The sequence below is a fragment of the Channa argus genome, chromosome 10 (genome assembly GCF_033026475.1).
Source record: "Channa argus isolate prfri chromosome 10, Channa argus male v1.0, whole genome shotgun sequence".
Classification (NCBI taxonomy): Eukaryota; Metazoa; Chordata; class Actinopteri; order Anabantiformes; family Channidae; genus Channa; species Channa argus.
Window position 1 is genome coordinate 2639321 of NC_090206.1, and position 15128 is coordinate 2654448.

The following is a 15128-nucleotide window of genomic DNA, read 5'->3' on the forward strand; positions in this document are numbered from 1 at the left end:
TTAACAATTCATCATAATGGGATAGCAATATCCCAAATAGCAATATCATAATAAAAGTAGGCTTAAGCTGCCTTGTTATCGACCAGTCGTTGATTTTTTTTAAATACAGGCTGATTCAGTCCACTCACACAACAAGCATCATCACCGAGGAAGCTGCAGTTCTTTTCATGGACAGAAGATGGTGCAGATGAAAATAACACCCAACTGATACTTTGTTTGATCCCGAGAATTTCCAGAACCCCAAATTTATATCCTTTTTGAAGATGATGTGATTAATTTTTCGTAAAGTATTGATATTGTTGGTAGACGTTTGGAGGTGAGCACATAGTGAATTCATTTGGCTGATACCTTTTGAGTGGCCCTGAGTGATATGCACAAAATTAGATCTGTATGATTCTTGTTCTTACAAATACATTTTCAACGGAAGCTAACATATGAATTGCACTTATTCTGATGTATTCTTTGGTTAACATATTAATTCAGAGATAGTTTAGAGTAGCATGACAAATCAGCTGAAGTAAGACTACACAAAATTGAAATGCTTTTGCCAACATTTTGTTAGTTGGACTGATGAAATAAAGAGGTAACCAGTTATCAACGTGTCACTTCTCTAGACCTGTTCCACCAAAGTTACTGTAGTTGAATGCTGCCACCTGGTGGCCGCCTTTCATATTAACGGTATCATCATTGATCAACACTGCTGCTAGTCAGATTGTAATAATGGTCAAGTTCCATCATATTTAAAAGATCTCATAGTACTGTACCACCCGATCCCAGAATACAGGGCTACTTGTTGTTCCCAGAGTTTGCAAAAGTAGAATCGGAGGCAGACACCGTCTTTACTTTTAAGACTAGACTTAAAACCTTCCTCTTTGATAAAACCTATAGTTAAAACTGCTCAGTCAACCTGAACTAGCTCCTACTTAAGATGCTATAGGTTTAGAGTGTTGGGGGACTCCAGCAAGTGCAACGAGCTCCTCTCCTCTTTCTCTCTATACATTTATTTGTCACCACTGCATGCTATTAATTTTGTGTCGTCTCTCTCCCGTAGTTGTGCTTCTCCCCCTCTGTCTCCCTGTCTCTGTCCCTTCCTGCAGGTGTCCTTGGCTTTGGAGCTGTGTGTTTCCAGTGTGCAGCTACTGGTCCTACCAACCTGTATAATGTTTTCTTCCTTTCTTCTTTCTGAACTTTATGAAGTAAAGTGCCTTGAAATGACTTTGTTGTAAACTGGTGCTATATATTTAAAGTTGAATTGAATTGAATTGTAATACTAGATGCAACCCACCACTTTGCGGACTCTGGTCTTATAGTCGATGTGAAGCTCATTGTGCTTCTGCAGAGCAGCTTCTAAAGACATCTTAAGATTCAGCGCTCTTCTTAGTAGCTGCTGCTCGGCACCTGCCTTGGTGAAGACCTAAACACACACACACAAACACAAACAAGTTAGACAGACACAAGGCCTTAGCCAAAAGCCACCGAGAAGTAAGGCAAGTCAAAAGAAAAACTGTCCATTGTAGATTATTTCCATCACAGCATTTACTTTTGATTGGCACGATAGAAAGAAATTGAGCTGTGAACACACCTGAAGGAGTAGCAGAGACTACGTGGAGAGCTCATACATAAAGACTGTTTCCACCAACTATAAAGGATTTATAATCTCTGACAGTCTGGGAGCAGCACACACCTGAAAACTGGATAAACTGTGGGCAACACACTAAGAGACCAGTGGGGAAAGACTGAAAGTCCCGGAGATAGATACAGACCCCCTAGTCCTGTGAGAGTGAAAACTTCTTGTGTGTTCTCGTACCAAAAACAAATAGCAGCAACAGCTAACTTGGACTTTTTAAACTTAGCAATTTGCCTGTTAAAGAACAAAAGATAAAAAAAAGCTGCAAAATCATGGAGGGGAGGACAACACGTACTATGGAGCCTACAGAGAGAAATTCCAACAGCCTTAGAAAAGACTTAAACCTGTTGAAAAGAAATCGACTGGCTCTTGGGACCAAATCACATTCTAAAATCAGCTGTAAGGTTGTTAAGTGTGTGACGGCCTTTAGCTGCAGCGAAAACCGGAGCGGTACAGTGTTAAAAAAACACCCCAGCTAGTCCTCTAAACTTGTGGACAAAATGTCCGGACGTGTTTTCATGTAGTGACTTATGACACGTTTGTGTGTACTAACTTGAACCCAGGCCTGAACAGCTGGTAGGTGTTTGTTTGTTATCAGTCTGTGGAGGTCGATCACTGTCGAAACCACCACCTCATTATCCTCCGTCTCCTTTACATGAAGGCCTGAAAAACAGAAAGCCAAGAACATGAAAAGAAAGGAAACTAACATTTTACTTATGACAAGTTAAAAAAAAAAATTTTTTACTCTAAAATCTAAACCCCTAGCAACACACTGATGATGTGCTGTCAATCATATCAAATCCACAAATATTTAGTTAATTGTATTTCTCAGAAAACAAACTGTTTTGACAATTTTAAAATTTGATGTTGTCTTTGCACTTTCTACAATCAAACAGATTTCAAATTATCAGTAATTTCAACTAAATAAATAATAATCTAATAATGTAGTAATCATTATTATATTATTATTATTTTGTTGACATGGGGTTTGTAGAGTTTTCAGACTGAGTTTTGTTTTACTACTAGAATGCACTGCATTATGAAGTAAGAAGTCTCTAATCTGTCTAATCCCAAAATCATCAGCTCTAAAAAGGCTGGATTTGTTGCATGACATTATAATTGAAGTATTAAAATGTGTGCACGTGTGCTTAGTGAACACTGGCTGTACCTACCAGGACTGAGGTTAAGGTTCAGACTGTAGGAGTGAGAGATGAGCCCCGAGTTCCGAAAAAACAAATCTTTATCAAAAGGCTCCTCCTCCTCGTCCCCACTACTTCTGTCCTCCTCATTTTTCTCTTCTTCCTCGTCTCCTTGCCCCTTCTCTTTCTTAATCTCATCCCCGTCTTCTACAGTCCCTCGCTTCTTCTCCTCCTGCTTGTTCCCATCCTGGCTTTTCTCAACTTCACTCTCTTCATTGTCAGAGCTCTTCCCCAACTTTCCCTTTTTCTTTTCCTCATTGTTCCTCTTCTGAATGTCTTTGTTTTTGTCTTCTTCTCTGCTCTTCTCCCTCTCGTGTTTCTTTAATTTATTCTGCTCATCCTTCACATCTTTGCTGCAGCAAGGTCGCTCATCACCTGACGGATATTCATTAGCGGTACAAGGATTTGAAGGGCTCCTATTGACTGTGTCTGAGAGACCATAGTCAGGGAAAAGTAGCTTCATACAGGATTCCATCTCTGTCAGTGTGGCCTCTATTTCCTGGTACAACTCTGAAAGAAAACACAGTTGCTGTTGTGCTTTTCATTAAGCAAAATTAATATTATGTTATCATATCAATGTGTTGTTAATGACTGTCACAAGAACATTATATCTAACATCACATGCTAAAATCTTACACACTAAATCTTCTGTTTTTCACAGAAAAAGTTGTTTGAAGTGTCTGGCAGAGGCAAAAACGACAGGATATTTCCATCTCCATCCATCCCCAAATAAATAAATTGCAATACACAGTCTCAGTAGCACGATTTACCTTCCATTTCTTTGGAGGCTGCCTCCACCCTCTCTTTGTAGATTCTTTCCATTCTGCTCTGTCGCTCCTCCTGCCTTCTCCTCTCTGCTACCGTTCTGGCCTCAGCATCCTGGAAGTCCACCTAACAACAAGCCAAGTAAGCAGATTTTATATAAAGTACAGTTATTATTAATCAGAGAAGAATCATTCTGCTAAATAATAAACCGTACTGCAGTGTACTGATGAGAACATGTGTTATTTTAAAAAGACACAATTATTCGACAAATCTCTTTTGAATTCTGTCAGACCTTGCAATTTCAAGCATCATAAAAACGTTGCAAAACGCATTAAAAATATTGAGAAAAGATATCATCAGATTAGGCATTTTAGGCTGCTGTTATCACAAAAAGGTGTCAAAATGTTGCAAAGACTGATTCATGCTCACCACATGGGGAACTTCGAGTTTGTGAAAGCACCATTAACGCTGTACAGTACAGTTGTTTGTATGTGATGAGTAAAAAGAAATTATCCTTTCAGGTCCAGCTCTTTTACCTTCTTAACCTGTTTAAGAAAGTGGTAGCCCAGTGCCAATTTCTTATAATATGCCCCATAGGAGGCCTGCCATGACTGCACAGTCTGGATGGCCAGTGACCTCAGTTTTCTGGCTACTTCTTTAGGGGGAGGGAGGGGCTGTTCGGAATCTGTCTCTACTGTCAGCTCCAAGAACTCCTGCAAAAGATGGAGGAGGAGGTTAAATGGAGGGGAAGCTGTGGGATGAGGACAAAAGATTTTTCTATTCATTTTTTGCAAAAGTTGATTGACACACATTTGTTAACCAACAAAATCACAATAATTATTCTAAATCCTGTTTAAACGGTTTGTTTAGACAGTGTTTTAGCTCCATAGCTTGAAATTATTGGATTAAATGAATATAGGAACAAAGCAGGATATGACCTAGAGTATGATCAGCTAACAATTCATGCTGTCAGTCAACTCTGGTGATTAGGATAAATTGCATTCTAGTCATGTGACTTGTGGCTAAAGTGGATTAAATATACCAAGACAGCCACAGTTCTAATGATCTACCTGGAAGTTGTCCACCAGCAGCGTCCTGAAGTGGTGTGATCTAGTGAAGAGCTCACTGGCTATCTGGAAGGCTGACAATCGGATCTCAGCGTGTTCTTGGTTGAGCTGGGACATCACCGTGTGGTACACATGGCCTATGCAGTCATCAGACACTCTTGTAGAAACAAAGGACAGATAGTGAACAGTTCTTAGGTCCATGATAGTTTTTTTGTGTGTGTTTTTCAAGTAAACTGATGATTAAGGAAATCACCCGTCACCTACAATAATACACGAATAGCCAGAACTTGGTGTGGTCTTACTACTTTGTGATCTCAGCAATGTGCATTAAACTCATAAAAGTCTTAATAAATCCCTGTGTGTTGGTGTGTAACATACTTGCAGATCTTCTTGATTTTCTTCATCTTTTCCTGGTTGAGCTGTGGCTGTCCTGACATGGTCAGCTCCTCCACCAGCTCAGACAGCTGCTCCCTCTGAGACAACTCCATCACTATTCAACACCTGGAGTATATATTAAGATATTAACACCTTGCTAAACAAGAGGTTTACTGGCAATTTACTATATGCTCTTCTAAGGGGACCTGGTGGGCTAGTGGTAGAGCATTGGGTTGGAATGCAGAAGGCCCAGAGTTTGAATCCCACCGCACCAGGTGTGGCCCCGCCCAGCCACCAAGGGCCACTTTGGTGCCGGTCCGAGCCCGGATTGCGACAGGAGGGGCAACCGGGATAAAAACACATGGCAAACAATTTCTGCTTTGGCAACCCCTGAAGGGACAAGCTGAAAGCTGCTGATCTTTTATATCATATGCTCTGCTGATTTGTTTTCTTCCAGACACATTATGGTCAAATGATGTTACCAGCATATATTTTACACTATCCTGACTTAAACCTGTACATTTCACATATAGAATAGTGTTCATCTGTATTATAATGGAGGGATATAATTCTCGGCAGCTGCAAAAGCAGCATTTAATATTAAGCTAAGCTAAAATAAAAGTAGATGCAATGCTTCGTAGCTACATTCCAGTGTGTCCACCCATTACAATCAGTAAGGACCACAGAAATAAAACGTGTTATTATGAGCACAGACATTATTTGATCCAGTTTGATGTGACGCAGTGAATTTGACAGCAGACATTCAGACATTACAATATGAAAAACACCAGGGGGTGTTGATGTGTATTGTGCTGCTTAGAAAGGTGTAGTTGTCCCTTAGCACTTAGCTACTGGCAAATTACCTAACATACGTAAGTTGTTTAATAGGTAGATGTTTAAAATGGCTGTAAAAAAATCCAAATCCTGTAGCGACCACACATTTAGACGCAGTTGAGTTATATACGTAGGCAATTTCTGTTGAATTTACACGTTATCAATAATATGCAAGATCAGGTTGCATTAACATATATCTATGCTAACGTTATTGCTCTATTAGCTGGAAGGAGCTAAAAGCTAAACACACTCACCCAGAGGTAACGTTAACTAATCCTCATGCATTGATGTAGTTATAAGCTCCAAGTAACCCTTGTGAGTCGCTGCCCATTCAAGTCAACTAACTAAGTGTTGCATTTTTGTCGTGTTTACATGTTAACTGCTCTTTCACAATCAGCCTTCCCTGGTTAAACGACTATTTCCGTTTGACACTTGCACTACCGGTTCTTTTCACAATAAAAGCCTTTGTAGTGCGCAAAGGGAAACGCATGTTCACTTAATGGCATTAAGATGTTTTAATCTTTGTACAACGTGAGCAGGCTGATGTAGTGAGTAATGTTTCATTTTTAGAGTCAAGTGCGAAAGGGACTGATCAGTTTCATGTTCATAGTATAAAACCGTAGCAGTGGTTCTGCTTACTCTACTAATGAATATAAAATGTTTTTGTGCTCAGTGCTACTACTATAAAACATCCATCAGAGCTTAACTCATGTGCCATGTGTCATGTTATATATCCACAGCGCTTTACAATGTTAATTCCCATTTACCCTGTCACACGTGTTACTATAGACACTGATGGGTGGTGGCTGCCATGCAAGGTGCTCACCAGACCAACTTGGGGTTCAGTGTCTTGCCCAGGACCAGCGATCAAACCACAGACCCTATGGTCCGTGGATGACTCCCCTTACCAACTGAACTATAGCTGCAATGATACTTTGTAGAAACACCGTTCACTGCAATTACAGTCTTTTCGGGTATGTCGCTACCAGCTTTGCACATCTAGAGTGACATTTTTACTAATTCTTCTTTGCAAAATAGCTCAGGCTCAGTCAGATTGGATGGAGAGCATCTGTAAACAGCAATTTTCAAGTCATGCCACAGATTTTCAATTGGATTTAGGTCTGGACTTTGACTGGGCCTTTCTAACACATGAATATGCTTAGATCTAAACCGTTCCATTGTAGCTCTGGCTCTATGTTTATGGTTGTTGTCCTGCTGGAAGCTGAAGCTCCTCCCGAGTCTAAAGTCTTTTGCGGACTCTAACAGGTTTTCTTCTAAGTTTGCCCTGTTTTTGGCTCCATCCAGCTTCCCATCAATTCTTACCAGCTTCCATGTCCCTACTGAAGAAAAGCATCTCCACAACATGATGCTGCCAACACCATGTTTCACAGCGGGCACGGTGTGTTCAGGGTGATGTGCAGTGTTAGTTTTCTACCAAACTTTTTTGCATTTAGGCCAAAAAGTTCAATTTTCATCTGACCAGATCACCTTCTTCTACATTCCCTGACTTCTTCTTGCCACTGTTCTATAAAGGCCAGATTTGTGACGTGCATTCAATGTTTTATTATGACAGGTGGACATTTTCTCCCACCTGAGCTGTGGATCTCTGCAGCTCCTCCAGAGTTACCATGGGCCTCTTGGCTGCTTCTCTGACTAATGCTCTCCTTGCTCCTGGCCTGTTTAGGTGGACGGCCATGTCTTGGTCAGTTTGCAATTGCGTCACACTATTTCCATTTTTGGATGATAGATTGTACAGGGCTCCGTGAGATGTTAAAAGGGTGGGATATTTTTATAACCCAATCCTGCTTTAAACTACTCCACAGCTTTATCTCTGACCTGTCTGCTGTGTTCCTTGGACTTAATGATGCTGTTTGTTCATTAATGTTTTCTAACAAACTTCTGAGGGCTTCACAGAACACCTGTAAATATACTGAGATTAAATTACACACAGGTTTCAGAAGGCGGTTGGTTCCACTGGATTTAAGTTAGGGGTATTGGAGTAAGGGGGGCTGAATACAAATGCACGTCACAATTATCAGATAATCATCTGTAAAACATTTTGAAAACCATTTATGATTTTACTTTCACTTCACAATTATGCACCATATGAATACTTTTCCAAGGTAGTGTAATTTAAACTGTTACTTTACACGAGACTCCCAAACTTAGTATTTGCTCCATGTAGAGGCGATCTTATTCGAATCTGACGCTCCTGATGCTCCAGCACATACTTCATTCCGGAGATCGTTGTTAGACAAGCATTGAACATTTATTGTACTTGCTTCTCAACTTAACCGATGACAGATTGATTGTACATACAACTTTCAGTACAGTAATCTCACAAAGACGTTGACAAACAGTTCCAAACAAGTTTCTCAAAGTATGTCTGAACTCACAGAACTCGGTAAGAAACCGTGTGCCTCCACAGCTACACACTGCACCCTTTTCTTCTACCTTGTTGTGGTCCACACCTCCTCGTAGTCAGTTCCTCTGCTTCAGACACTGTGTCACGACTGCTCCCTTCAGTAGCTGAGCCGAACAACATCTCTTTTTAACAAACCCTTTGCATCGCATTGTCCCCTTGACCACTGGTCAACAAAGTTAAAAGGTAAAGTACAAAGGTAAAATCAAAGCCACAGCCACACTCACACACACGGTTGGCTCATACACTCCAGAATGTGTGAACACATTAATACAACTTTAAATACTTTATTTTAAATTATTACATTACAACAAACCAATTTCCACAGTTGAGATGTTGCATCAATAACAAGTGTGCAGTTCATTCAGTGAGTGCCAAGGCTCTGGTTGTGTACTTATTGACACATTGAACTCACCCACTTCAGCAAACTTCAGTGATATAAATCACAGCTGACAGCTCCATCCTCACTCCTCTACCATCCAGGACCACCAATGACAGCTTGGTTTGTCATAATGACGAAACTACAGACTTAACATCTGAAGAACAAGTCCAACGTGAGCATCTTCAATCTTTGGACATCCTATGCAGCTGACTTTTGTCTTGAAGTGTCTGTGTTTCTGTAGTTGGTCTTGGTCCATGAAGGGTTTCATTTCCATAGTCTAACAGTCTGTATTTTTCTTCTCTCTGCACTCTCTGGCTATATGATATGTAACTCTGGATTATACTTCATTCATTTAATTTTCACTTGTAGTGCATCTATAAGTTGTACAATCTCAGCAAAGTACCCATTCTCTTCTCCTAGAATAATTTCCGACTGGACCATTTCCTGATACTGGTCTCTGAGAGACAGCAGAGAGCCCAGCAGTGAGCTGTCAGAGCGATACTGATCCACACAAACGGGAGCCATCACCAACATAGCTCGCAGAGCCTGAAAAAAATAGGGACATAGTTTACGTCACACTGTGCTGATTTGTACAGCCAGTCAGGGTTTGCTGGAGCCTTTTACCGATAATTTAGCCTTAAAGCTGATTATAAGTTGCATTTATCATCAACATATGTTTTGTTTTCCCTGTCTATGTATCAAACTCTGGCTACCTTCTCTCTGTAGTCATGATCCGTGGACTCCAGCAGCTGTGGGACCAGACCGCACCAGCCCTTCTCCAGCAGCTCGCCCTGCAGGGACACCTTAGAGTACTGACGCACCCGCTCCTTATGAGAAGCATCCAAGACCGGATCCAGACCTGCCTGAGATATCAGCTCCTGGTGGAAGAGAGGAGTGCAGCCTCAGCATTATCTGAAGAATAACATTCATTCTTCTCATTAAGATCTAGTACGAGTTTGTTGTACCTTCTCACTGATCATATCATACAACATGGTGACAATGCGTGATCGCAGAATTCCACCTTCATCCAGTCGGAATAGCTCTGATAAGACGTGTAGTCCCCCATGTGACAGGAAGTAATGCTGTGCATAGGGGAAGTGACGTAGTAGCGATGCCACTGCAAACAGAACCTGAAGCCCAAACATTACAGGTAAATTCTATTTGTTAGTTTACACTGTGTGAATTAGACAATGTGATGCACGTGTGTTGCAGTACCTTCTTTTTGACGTGGAGCGGTTGTGCTGTGGCCAGTACCATTAACAGTGTCTGTAAAGCACCGCTCTCCACAGCTTTCACCTGAACCACTGGGTTACTGCAGGACACAAACACTGAATCAGCTGTAGCTAATATTTAACTGTAAATGCAATCAACAGGCTGCTGTTTGTACCTGGCCAGAGCGGATCCTAGGACAAAGGCAGAGGTTTCCTGTAATTTGAAGTCGGAGCTATTTAAACCTTCTAAAATAAACTGGAGGCCTCCCATGGAGCACAGAGTCTGAGCATTGTCCACCTAACACACACAGACACAGAACGTTAATCTAGAAATGTAGGAGAATCTACCTATAAGTAGATGTTTATGTTCTTATGTGTAAAAATGGATGTTACCTGGTGAACCAGATACTCCAATTCCAGCAGGATGTTTAGTCTCTGCTCTGTGGTACAGTTGCTGCTGTTAAACTCATCCAGCAGACGCCTCATTATCTACAGTTGACAGTAACACACTTCATTCAGCTTAAAAACAACTAAATGCAGTTTACAACCTCTGGTGAAAACTCATCCTACAGTTGGTCTGCACCAAAAGGCAATCGCTAGCTTTCCCAAAAATTCCCAGCATCACAAATGTCTGCTGTTCAATGCAACCACAAGGTGGCACAAGCCAGTGTCTCCTTGGGCCAGTCTTAAGTCTGGATAAATGGGTGAAATGGTAATTGGTCTGCAATTATATAGCACTTTTTCTACCTATTGGCCCTCAAAGCGCTTTACACTGCTTCTTATTCACCCATTCACACTCACAATCACACACACCGATGGGGGAGCTGCTATGCAGCTGGCCAACACTCATCAGGAGCAACTAAGTTGGGGTTCAGTGTCTTGCTCAAGGACACTTTGACATGTGACTAGAGGAGCCAGGGATCAAACCAACAACTGCGAGATTGGTGGACGAATGCTCTACCTTCCTGCGCCTCAGTCGCCCAGTCAGAACGACTTGTATCAGGAAGGGCATCCGACATAAAACACATGCCCAATTAAACATTGAATCATGACTTCCATACTGGATCGGTCACAGCCCAGGTTAACAACAGCCGCGACTGATACTGTTGACCTACAAGGTGTGGATGGAAATTGGGTTATTGTTAGTTGAAGAAGGAGAGGAGGAAGAGGAAAGCCAAGAGTGTAGGACTGACAGTTGGGACTATGACAGGGAAGGCTATAGGGTTAGTTGACATGATGCAGAGAAGGAAGGTGGACATGCTGTGTGTTCAGGAGACCAGGTGGAAAGGTAGCAAGGCTAGAAGCTTAGGAGCAGGGTTCAAGTGTTTCTACCATGGGTCAGATAGGAAGAGAAATGGAGTAGGAGTTATCCTGAAAGAGGAGTTGGTGAGGAATGTTCTAGGGGTGATTAGAGTATCAGACAGGTTGATGAGTCTGAAGCTGGAAGTTGAAGGGGTGATGTTCAATGTTGTAAGTGGTTATGACCCACAGGTAGAATGTGAGTTAGAAGAGAAGGAGAAATTCTGGAGTGAGTTAGATGACGTGATGCAGAGCATCAACAGAGGTGAGAGAGTGGTGATTGGTGCAGATTTTAATGGGCATGTAGGTGAAGGGAACAGAGGTGATGAGAATGTGATGGGCAGGTTTGGTCTTCAGGACAGGAACACAGAAGGACAGATGGTGGTTGACTTTGCAAAGAGGATGGAAATGGCTGTAGTCAACACTTTCTTCAAGAAGAGGCAGGAACATAGGGTGACGTACAAGAGCGGAGGTAGAAGCACTGAGGTGGACGACATCTTGTGTAGACGCTGTAATCTGAAAGAGACCAGTGACTGTAAAGCATTGTATGCATTGAGAGTGTAGCCAGACAACACAGGATGGTGGTGTGTACAATGATGTTGGTGGTGAGGAAGATAAGGAGGACTAAGGCAGAGCAGAGGACGAAGTGGTGGAAGTTGAAAAAGGAAGAATGTCGTTTAGTTTTCAGGGACGAGCTGAGACAGACTCTGGGTGGTTTGGAGGTGCTTCCAGATGACTGGACCACTACAGCTAATGTGATCAGGGAGACAGGTAGGAGGGTACTTGGTGTGTCATCTAGAAATTGGAAAGTGGACAAGGAGACTTGGTGGTGGAACGAGGAAGTTCAGGAGTGTATACAGAGAAAGAGGTTAGCTAAGAAGAAGTGGGACACTGAGAGGACTGAAGAGAGTAGACAGGAGTACAGGGAGATACAGCGTAAGGTGAAGATAGAGGTGGCAAAGGCCAAACAAAGAGCATCTGAGGACTTGTATGTTAGGTTGGACACTTAAGAGAGGAGAGGTGGATTTGTACAGGTTGGCCAGACAAAGAGATAGAGATGGGAAGGATGTGCAGCAGGTTAGTGTGATTAAAGATAAGGATGGAAATGTATTGACTGGTGCCAGGAGTGTGATGGGAAGATGGAAGGAGAACTTTGAAGAAGGTGCAGGACTTTAAGTACTTAGGGTCAACGATTCAGAGCAACAAAGAGTGTGGAAAGGGGTGAAAAGTTAGTGCACGCAGGTTAGAACGGGTTGAGAAAAGCATCAGAAGTGTCGACTTTCATTCCCGCTGATACTCAAGACGGTGGCGAGACCAGCGATGTTGTTCAGCTTAGAGAGGATGGACAGGATAAGAAATGAGGACATCAGAGGGACAGCTCATGTTAGATGTTAGTGTTTGTAGGCAACATGTGCGTCTGAACTGTAGCTTTTTCAGTGTTCAGTGTCCACATCAGTTATGTCAGTTGAATGCATTAGTGGGTTCACCATCCTTAAGGCCCATTTTAAAAAGGCATGATGGAACGTTGCATTTAGAAAAAGGGATTTCACCCTTTTGCTGCTGCACATATAATGGTAATAAACTCGACAGTAAAGTTATGTGCGATAAAACCCAAACAACAAGCTGAGAGTTTTTTTTTTTTTTTTAAAAATCCCGTTAGAGCTGAAGATAACAGAATTGGTTTGTTTTTGTTCTGCGAGAGTAAAACTTATTCATGTTACATATTGTCATCTAACCCGTCGTTAACATCAAATATTTTAGTGGTGCAGCTCCGACAGCTGAGATAGAGACACGCAGTGTGAATTGTGGGAGCTTAGGACTAACTAAACGCTGATGTACCTGAACATCCGTCTCCACCAGCAGGTCCAGCTGAGCCATGTCTTTCTTGAGCTCCTCTATGGGACGATACCTTGACATCACAGACTCCTACGCAGTGAGGAGCAGATATGTACACAAAGTTTATTATGTCCTACTCTAATCCAACAACCCTGCAATAATTCCTCCGCCATGATGGTGATAATGTTGAGTTTTGTTTTAAAGAGTTATTAGTTGTACTGATGGATAATTATGGAAGATATTTTTCTAGTTTTATTGAACTGTATTGCTTTTAACTGACAGGTGTTTGGATTATTTTATCCAAAAAATAAATAAACATAAATATCAAGTCCCAGCTGCCTCCCTTTGAAAAAGACTCTTTTAGTACTGACACCTGTAGGTCGGGGTCTTTGCTGGCTGAGTTCATGTCCTCCTTTATCTTCTTCATGGCCTGCTTCAGTTTATCTGGACTAAAGGTAGACTGGGTCTCTTCCCTCTCCCTGGAAAGGACATGAATACTAATATTATTCTCACGTTGTCTCTCATGCCACCACTGTGTACACTGTAAACAATATTCGGAAGAACCCGGTTTTCATGTGGAGACCTGTGTTCCTGTGTCCAGTATTTGAGCTGCTCTTCTCCCAGCCTGACTTCCCTCTGACCCGTCTGCAGGTTCAACCTCACATGGGAACCTGATGGCACTGCCTGACCTGTAAAAACAAAAAAATGCACACCTAACCTAAAACCAAGACTTAATACTCAAACAGCCCTTTAAAGTCTGACAAAAATATTTGTACACATATATATGTGTGTGTGTGTGTACAACTATGACATAAGGTAATTATTTTTAACACATGCACACATCATTACAAATCTAAAATAAATTCAAATTTCTAAAAAAAAATTACCTGGTTTTAGGGTTTGCCACTGCTCAGTGGGTTGGACTATCTCTAAATCTCCTTCATCCTCATCTGCTATCACCACGTCTTCCTCATCATCACGTACTCCTCCATCTTCGTTTGTATTCTCCACCACAGTTAGGGCAAAGTCCGTCTGCACAAACATAGAAAGAAACAAAAAAATAAGAAATTTGATGAACTGACTAGTAACTTGCTTAAAGATTCATTTTCTAATAAAACTAAATTAATTAGGTGTGTTTGCGTTTCAGTTTTTGTTTATAGGCATGTTTCTTGAACATAGGCATGAGTTCTGAATATTTGGAATCAAGCTATTAAAATTACAAAGGGACATTTAAGAAGTCAAAAGGCAGCTGTTTTCTAGACAGTTGCTGAAAGTTCCTGGACCTTTATGAAGTACAACATGCCGACCAGCAGGTTTTTGGAGGATTAGATTTATGGCCTTGGAACTTAAAGAGCAAAGATTAAGTTCCAATTTTGCAGCTTTAGTTACACTTTCAGATGAAGATGCTTGTGTCAGTACATAGACTGGTTAGAAGTAGCTCCAACATGACCAGCTGGGTTTCACACCAAGTTGCTAGGTAGGTTTGGCCCTTATTTTTTCCTTAATTAGGCCCCATAATATTTACCTTTGAGACTGTGTCAATTAAATCTGCACTAGTTACCATTTGAACTGTAATACTACATTTATATTACCAACGGCATCACATTCAATACTATTTATAATACATTGTTTTCTTAGTAGCGTACTTTAGTACATGCAGTAATAATTCAATCCATTTCTTCCTAACAAAAGGATTTTTAAGAACAACAGACAATAAATGGGAGGGAGTCATCTTCTCACCTTCTGGCCGAGAACAAGAGCAATGTGACAGCAATGCAGCAACAAGATCAGAGCCAGAGCTGAGCCGGTAAGTGAACCCGCTCCCGTCCTCAGTCTCATGGTGTCTGAAACACACGTCACTGGTACATCAGCACACAACCGCTGGATTTATTTCGGAAGTTCACAGAGAGAGGTTCGCATAAACTTCCCTGCATCAGACCCAAACATTTCATCCCCTACCTGGTTCGGAGCCGTCCGTGTGTCTGTCCGTCGTCACTCAACTGCTCCACTCTCATTGGTCCACGTCAAACGGTCTTCTTCCGGAAGAGCACCGCCTTCCTGTGCTCCTCACGTAACAGCATGTGTCGTTACTGCCCCCTGCTGGTTTGGAA

At 41.7% G+C, this 15128-nt stretch overlaps 2 protein-coding genes across 4 annotated transcripts in view; both read right to left on the minus strand.

Annotated features, from left to right (window-relative positions):
* The window catches only part of uvssa (UV-stimulated scaffold protein A), a 33961-nt gene extending 27666 nt beyond the window's left edge, over positions 1–6295 (minus strand). For all 3 annotated transcript variants that reach the window (XR_010915406.1, XM_067518789.1, XM_067518788.1), the window contains exons 1-8: positions 6122–6295; positions 5037–5159; positions 4662–4815; positions 4128–4304; positions 3597–3717; positions 2800–3336; positions 2181–2290; positions 1286–1414 (exon numbers count right to left, since the gene is read on the minus strand). Coding sequence is in view for 2 of the 3 variants with exons in the window: in XM_067518789.1 (XP_067374890.1) it covers positions 1286–1414; positions 2181–2290; positions 2800–3336; positions 3597–3717; positions 4128–4304; positions 4662–4815; positions 5037–5146 (1338 nt within the window). In the remaining variant the exon portion in view is untranslated. The remainder of the gene's footprint in view (positions 1–1285; positions 1415–2180; positions 2291–2799; positions 3337–3596; positions 3718–4127; positions 4305–4661; positions 4816–5036; positions 5160–6121) is intronic.
* A 2265-nt stretch (positions 6296–8560) lies between these two features.
* Positions 8561–15060, minus strand: sil1 (SIL1 nucleotide exchange factor). The gene is made up of 12 exons (XM_067519164.1): positions 14977–15060; positions 14758–14861; positions 13905–14049; positions 13601–13706; positions 13391–13496; positions 13021–13107; positions 10276–10371; positions 10059–10180; positions 9887–9983; positions 9637–9801; positions 9385–9549; positions 8561–9217 (listed from the first exon to the last, which is right to left on the minus strand). The coding sequence occupies exons 2-12, from the start codon at positions 14854–14856 to the stop codon at positions 9020–9022; spliced, it is 1386 nt and encodes a 461-aa protein (XP_067375265.1). The 5' UTR covers positions 14857–14861; positions 14977–15060; the 3' UTR covers positions 8561–9019.
* Positions 15061–15128: the final 68 nt, after the last annotated feature.